An 8,201-nucleotide genomic window follows, 5' to 3' on the forward strand; every position below is an offset into this window, starting at 1 on the left:
AAAAAGTCGTAATACCAGAATAAAGTCATAACTTTACGAGAAAAAAAGTCGTAATATTACGAGAAAAAATGTCGGAATATTACGAGAATGAAGTCAGAATATTACGAGAAAAAAAAAGAATACATAAAATTATTACTTTATAATATTTTGACTTTATTCTCATAATACTACGTCTTTTTTTCTCATAAACCTATGACTTTATCCTTGAAATCTCAGATTCAGATTTTATAGACTTACAACAATGACAAATAAAAATGAAAATGTAAACAAAAAAACAGTTATTCATTTCCATTTTTAAAAATCTACAGGGAGCCACTGGAGAGGGGCTAAAGAGCCGCATGTGGCTCCGGAGCCGCAGGTTGCAGACCCCTGACCAACACACTGCTTGATTTGTTTTCATTAAAGTTGAAGTAGCAAATATGATTAAAAAAGTTATTTTTATAAAATGGTCACTATATCCTGACAGTAGTACATTTAATACAAGCCTTGTTGGGTACGTTTCTTGGTGATGGAAATATGGCTTAAAGGTATCAAAGAAGGAAGCCATAATAATGTTAATGCAAATTCATTTTAATGCCACTAATTTCTTTAACGCATTAACGCAACTTATTATTTTTTGTTGTTGAAGCGGGCTCAGTTTTAAAGCTAGAGTGAAGACACTGGTATCATATGAAACTAGAAAACCTAATGAATCCACCATGCCATACTAGGAGGAAGGAGGCTAAATAACGCTCTAAACTTACGCAAAATTTTGGCAAGGAAAAATTGTCATGGCCATTTTCAAAGGGGTCCCTTGACCTCTGACCTCAATATATGTGAATGAAAATGGGTTCTATGGGTACCCACGAGTCTCCCCTTTACAGACATGCCCACTTTATGATAATCACATGCAGTTTGGGGCAAGTCATAGTCAAGTCAGCACACTGACACACTGACAGCTGTTGTTGTCTGTTGGGCTGCAGTTTACCATGTTATGATTTGAGCATATTTTTTATGCTAAATGAATGGCTCAGTTGATTTACACCTTCATTATTCTCCCCTAACTCTGCTTATTACAAATCATGATGCTGTTTTATGAGCTGAATCCTCTGTAACGACAAGGCCAGGAAGCCGGTGCTTTAGTACCTGTGAGGGTTTCTGGACAATATCTGTCATTGTTTTGTGTTGTTAATTGATTTCCAATAATAAATATAAACATACATTTGCATAAAGCAAGCATATTTGCCCACTCCCATGTTGATAAGAGTATTAAATACTTGACAACTCCCCTTTATGGTACATTTTGAACAGATAAAAAAACGTGAGATTATAAAAATCATGTGCCTCTGTGTCCTGTGGTGAAAGTTTGTGACCTGGCAGCCATGTTGAAATCAGGTTGAGATGGCTTGAAGGAACGCCAAACGCCGGTCACATGACCTGAGCACAGCCAATTGGAACGTTCTCTCTGTGAAATGACCTGTGATTGGTCAAAGTCTCCCGTCAAAGGCTAGATTTTCTAAAGCCTGAAAACAGAGCCATGAGGAGGAGCAGAAGTCTAGTTTTCTCTCAGAACACTTGAATTACAATATGCTGAAAGGTTATTATGGAATTTTTTCCCAATGATGCCAAAAATATACTGCCTACTGCCACTTTAATAGTGTGGTATATAAAATGTTTCCATTACAGGAGGTCAAGAAAATGTCTCCAGATTGCTTGTTTTGTGCAATCAACCGTACAAAATCCAAAGATATTCAACCAATCCCCAAATTTGGATAAATTGGAACCAGCAAATGTTGCTTGATATCTCATAACTCCTCCCAACCGATCAAGGCAGATGGCCGCCCACCCAGAGCCGGGTTCTGCCCAAGGTTTCTACCCATTAAAGGGAAGTCTTTCCTTGCCAATGTTGCATAACAATGCATGCTCATGGGGGATCTCTTGTTGGGTCTCTAAATTATAAAGTCTGGTCTAGACCTGCTCTATATGAAAAGTGCCTTGAGATAACTTCTGTTATGATTTGACGCTATATAAATTGAATTGAATTGAATAACTGACAAAAGATTTAATGGATTGTTGATGATTGAGTTTCTGTCAATTTGATTTACTAATCATTTCAGCACCACTCAGCAGTGTTTAGCATTTGCCAGGAAACTCCCCCCCTCATGCACCAAATGTCAACAAACCAAAGTGGACAGCAGTAAATTCTTTACACATCATAATGCATTTGATGTACTCCTGCTTCTTAGAAGCTATAACCACCGGGAAAATCACATGCTTACATGTTGTACATATTGTAGGAGTGCTAAACACAGCACAATGCACTTTAAACCGTCAAAAAACCCCAGTGAAAGCCTAACCACATGAGGAAAACAAGCAGTAAGAGCTGATCTGAGGTCTGCTGTCCATCTGCTGTCTATGAGAGCCGGCTGTCAATCACTCGCGAACTCCGACCAAACGGTCAAACTAGGCAGCGCTGATCAAATATGAATCAATATTATGTTACGTTAATGCCTATTTCTCTCCTCAGATGTTTTCAGAATCATCTTGTAGTCCATGGTGTAGCTGTAAAATGAGAAAGTTTGTGACGCGGCCGCCATTGTAAAATCAGTTGAAGGAACGCCAAGTTCCGGTCACATGACCGAAGCACAGCCAATAGGAACGCTCTCTCTCTGAAATGACCTGTTATTGGTCAAAGAGTCCTGTCATGGGCTAGATTTTCTAAAGCCTGAAAACAGAGCCATGAGGAGGTGCAGAAGTCTAGTTTTCTCTCAGAACACTTGAATTACAATATTCTGAAAAGTTATTATGGAATTTTTGCCCAATGATGCCAAGAATATACTGCCTACTGTCACTTTAATGAAAACTTTTACTCAACAAATTCGGCGCCCCCGGAATATTATGCCATTTTTTTCACTTTATTTTTTATTTTGAAATAATAACATGTCAGGAGAGCAACGTACACATTATGGTCACACCTGTCCCAGCATGAATACTGACATATACACATATATACACATAAACTAAAAAAAAATAAAAATAAATCATTACTGCCAGTCTGCCAGGATAATAATCTGTAACCAAAAACTAGGGCTTGGCTGTCCTGTCATTATGTCCTTAGTTGCAGTGATTCTCAATGTGGGGTCCGTGGAATAATTTGCTATAAATTATGAAACTGTGCTGTATCCTTAAAAAGGGCAAATCTACAGATGGTACCATTTGCACCCATAAAACAAGCATAATGTGTCCATTACTCCCACCCACGTTCGCTTTGGGCCAATATAAACTCTGATATGACTATGACACACAGTAATAAGTTCATTATTAGCTGAAAGTCATCTATAAAGATCTGCAGTTATTAGGATTGTGCTAGTCTTGCTATTCATTTCCAGAAAGCTTTTAAGATCAATTATTTGAAATGTAGACTATAAATGTTGTCAAGTTGGGTCCAAATGCAGTTTGAATAAGATCACCCTCTGTTTGAAGGTTTATAAGTGGTATTAACATTCAATAACATTACACATTTCAAATTGACATGGTTTTTCTTTATCACTATGAAACAGGTCTGAAGTATTGAAAGTTTTAGAATGCTAATAGTTCCAATGGCATTTATGAGTACAAATAGTGGTAAGCATATGCTTCGGTGTACGATAAACATTTCTCCCCTGTAAGGGGTCCCTGGCCCCAAAAACTTTGAGAAGCCCTGTTTTGTTGTATGGTCCTATACAATCATGTTTGTTTGTTTGTTTTTGGTGTGGTTGGAAGAAACTGTGCATAGATGCAACAGTTAATTAGAATTACATGAGTTGGTTAATACACTTACTGTAACAGTATACTTTGTATAATACATTGCTTTAAAGGGACTGTTTGTAACTTTTTAAGCGTATAAATGTAGCGGGTCGCCACACATGCGTGCTCGCATATGCGCGTTCGCGTGTGGCCGCTGCCTCTCCTCCTCTGCCTGCCTGCCTTCACTCAGAGAGCACGCGCGTTCTCAGCTCGCTCCACCTCTAGACGTTAACGCGCGCTCACTCCACACTGCAGAAGAGTTAGTTTAGCTCTGAGAATATCTAGTGAATGTACAATGGACGTTTGTGTAGAAATAACTGCTGCAGCTCCTCCAGACCAACAGAGGTTTTCCCGTGTCTTGTGAAGTGACGGAGCTCCTCAGCTAGTAACGTTATCGTCTCGTTACCGACCGGGTGCCGGTGTCTCCTCTGCTCTCTCTGGCTGCGGGCGGAGAAAGCAGGGAGACACGCTGCAGAGCGCCGCTGCATCAGCCTGCGCTGAGGCAGTAAAAGCCAACACTAAGATCAGATCTAAGTCATGTTCATGGAGAGACCTTCGTCTGGTCAGCTAACATTACTGCCAAGCAGCTGAAATATAGAGTGATATTGTGGTTTTAGCTGACGTGTGTCGCCTCACTGTTTTGAGCGATGCTCGTTCAGGTATATTTAGAGCGAGCAAGCGCGAGCTCGACGTTGACTTTCGTTGATTTCACGGCCACAGGTGTTGCTGTTAAGAAGCATTTCTGAAAGTTACAAATAGTCCCTTTAATGCAAGTATTTTTTCAATATTTACATTAGAATATTGGACCGTTATAGTCACTTTATGAAATATGTCTAGAAATATATCATATATACATATAATTATAACCATGATTAATTTTTTTAACCAAATCAGGCAAGAAAAAGAACAATTCTCATCCAAAAAGCTGAATGTAGGACTGATGAACTTCTAAAATTACATATTTTTGACTGTGGTTTCAAACTTTTCTCATCATACCTTCATATGTTGGTCAGACAAATGCTGATCTTTCCACTTTCCTGCTGGAGGTCGAACCAGTGACCTTTCATTCAACAGGTTTCTTAAATGTGTGCCGATACCGATCGAGATGCTTTGAACCATTACATCGATATCATTATAGTGAGCAGACTGATCGTGTCATCTTATACTTGTTATCAACAAGTGCAGTCGACTTCTTCCAGATGCAGGAGGCCAAAACTGTTGCTGTTCTTGGATTCATCCTGCATGATGAGCTCGAGCCCACTCTCCTCCTTCGACAGGTGAAAGTCACTGGCGTTGGTGGAGACTGGGAGGACTTCCGTAGGATTATTCTTCATATTATCTGGAGTAGAGAGAATAAATACAAACAAAATACATTTGAAATCAGTTGCATCATAAAATACCCACTGCGTTCATGTCATAATCTTGTAGTAGCCTACCAGCCAACACATCACCCACACAGTTTCTCACACTACTCTCTCAGTTTTGGTCTATGAATGTCCAATTTCATTTGTAGATTTCATTTAGTTTAAACATAAATTATTGTTCTTCATGGATGTCCGTCAATTGCTGAGGCTGCTTATTTTAAATGTGTATATACTGTAATGTGTAAATGTGTATATAATGTGAAGATTTTTACTGTAGAGATTTGTTGTTTTCTTATCTAAAACATTTTCTTGCATTTATGTATTAAAAAATGCTAAATAATGGGGTGAAAAACAAAAAAATGCAAGGATCTGAGAGAAAAATAAAAATGCAACGGGCGGCGCAAACAACTGAAAAATGTGAAATGTGAATACTTTTTAAAGGCTCTGCGGAAATGAAAAACAATTTATCTTTATTTACAGGTCTGATCCTTTTAGAAATCTTTGTATGTTTGTGTGGAAATCAGTTCATCATGTTCATTATATATACAGTATATACAGTATATAAATATACGTATCTCCATTAAGGTCCACTTACCTGCTTTGAGCTTCCTTAGGTTCTTTATACAGGCATACGATAGAAACACGAAGAGGGTGAGAGAAAGCAGAACAAAGCCGATGCCAAGGATCACATGAACGGGGTCTATACCATCTCTGTGAAATGCGTCTCTACGTGTCTCTGGTGAAACATCAAATGATAGTCAAGTTAGGTCAACTCAGCTACAGTGTCATTTTGTACTGGTGTATAGTAGCAAAAACATTTATTTGCATCTACTTACTGCAGATATTATCTTTCACATCAAAATATTTGTTATGAGGGCATAAAGGCTGAGGCTCACAGCGATATGAATACTTTATCAACCCGAGAACCGGTTTATTCTCTGCAAAGAAAGACACACAGAAAGATACGTGAGTCCACCACCATTTGTTCAATCAAAAAGTCCTAATTTTTTGTGTAATATTTTTCCAAATTTAGTCCAGACTGAAATACTGTCAACAACTATCGGTTGGATTACCATGAAGTTTTGTAGACAATCACAGAGCCCAGAGGATAAATCCTGATCCCCCCTTGGTAGTTTCTCTATCGCCACCATGAGGTTGACATATTATTTCTTTGGGAAATATTTAAAGGGACTGTTTGTAACTTCTTACAGGTATAATTCGGTCTGGAGGCTGCGGTCGGGAGGTTGAAGCAGGAAAAGCCAACACTAGGATCAGCATTGATTCATGGAGAGACCTTCGTCTGGTCAGCTAACATTACTGCCAAGCAGCTGAAATATAGAGGGATATTGTGGTTTTAGCTGACGTGTGTCGCCTCACTGTTTTGACGGATGCTCGCTCACATTCACGTAGCGCGTGCACACTGGCGAGCGCGAGCAACAGGATGCTGACTTATGTTGACTTAACGACCATAGTTGTCCCTGTTACAACCAATTTCTGATTCTTACAAACAGTCCCTTTTAAACTAATGACATTCCCATCAGCCTCAGCTGTACTTTGTGTTTAGTGCTAGTTAGCAAATGTTAGCATGCTAACACACTTAACTAAGATGGTGAACATGGTAAACTTTATTCCCATTTATAATCAGCATGTTAATATTGTCATTGAACATGTTAGCATGCTGACATTAAAGCCCTGCTATGCCTAAGTGCAGCCTCACAGAACTGCTAGCATGGCTGTAGACTATTGTTCAAGTCAAACCACAACTGACATGAATGGTGTAAAAATTGTGTGATGTTAAGTAGGTCTGTGATTTTTCTTCCCCATATCTGAAGATCATAGAGATTCATCTGATCAGGGAACGGAAACACAAGTATGCCAGTCAGCATTTCCTGAGACTTCAAATGTGGCAAATATTCAAATGTCCTGACATTGTTATAAACAGGTCCTTTAAAGTAGACCAGCAGTCACAAAGGACCACATTAACACTTGTTAGTTTTTGAAAACCTCAACAATTATGTGTGTGAACTGAGATATTAAGACATTTTAAATTCTTGCATGAGCACTCAATCAATACATTTTGTATCAATTATGTAATAATAATAATTATTATCATATAATGATGGGGTATAAATTAGATTTATCAAGTGGAAAAAGTGGGTTGATTGCATTACTCCAACCTACATTTCTAATACATGGCTGTGTAACCCACATTTATGTCCATTTGAGACCCCCTGGCATGACACCCACAAGTACATGATACCCACAGTAATTGACATACTGTAGTCAAACCAGCTTTGTTCCAGCAGCAATTAATTTTAAAACCACAACTTATTTATTTGAAATATACACCCACTCTCACCTGTCCTCTGCAGTTTCTCCCCTATGACGCATTTGTTTTCCTCACACTTTGAACAGAGATTGTTGGAGCACAGGAAACCATCGCGGCACGAACAGTTTGCATTTGTGGTCGATGTACATTTCTCAGCATATTCTGCAGGCAAGACAAGAATTCAAACCACAGGACTTCCAGTTGATTTTCTCTTTTATGAGCTTAATGCATTGTCAAAATCAACTTTTTTTTCTAAATAAAAACTTTTTATCATTATATTCAGTCTTACCATGCTGGCATGACCGACATTCCTCACATCTGTCTACCATGTTATGTTGGTCCGAGAAGAAGCCTTCCTTACAGGGGCTACACACAGTTTGCTGCTCTGCGCAAAGCTCTTTCATATATTCACCTTCAAAATAACAAACACATTGAATCAGCCACTCTCAATAATATTCACACAATTAGATGAGACAGTTTAGCAGATTTATATAAAACACATCTTATTTTAAAGATTAATCATGAGTTTGTTTTACCTGGGGTACAAAGGTCACAGCATTGCCCATCCACCTCCTCCTGTCCAGCACCACAGTCTGCAGCGTATTCTCTGGTCCAGATACTCAACACACATATTACTGCCAAGGAAAGCCTCTGAGGATTCATTATGACCAGTGCTCTGCTCCTGCCTTCAGGGTTTTATCTTGGCTGTGTGCTGACGTCAGCGTGAGATGTGAGAGTGTGGT

At 38.8% G+C, this 8,201-nt stretch overlaps 1 protein-coding gene across 1 annotated transcript; it reads right to left on the minus strand.

Annotated features, from left to right (window-relative positions):
• Positions 1 to 4,434: 4,434 nt before the first annotated feature.
• LOC119493309 (tumor necrosis factor receptor superfamily member 5-like) lies at positions 4,435 to 8,201 on the minus strand. The gene is made up of 6 exons (XM_037778491.1): positions 7,995 to 8,201; positions 7,748 to 7,870; positions 7,489 to 7,620; positions 5,966 to 6,067; positions 5,725 to 5,865; positions 4,435 to 5,104 (listed from the first exon to the last, which is right to left on the minus strand). The coding sequence occupies exons 1-6, from the start codon at positions 8,119 to 8,121 to the stop codon at positions 4,938 to 4,940; spliced, it is 792 nt and encodes a 263-aa protein (XP_037634419.1). The 5' UTR covers positions 8,122 to 8,201; the 3' UTR covers positions 4,435 to 4,937.

Source organism: Sebastes umbrosus, chromosome 1, assembly GCF_015220745.1.
Source record: "Sebastes umbrosus isolate fSebUmb1 chromosome 1, fSebUmb1.pri, whole genome shotgun sequence".
In the NCBI taxonomy this organism is placed as follows: Eukaryota; Metazoa; Chordata; class Actinopteri; order Perciformes; family Sebastidae; genus Sebastes; species Sebastes umbrosus.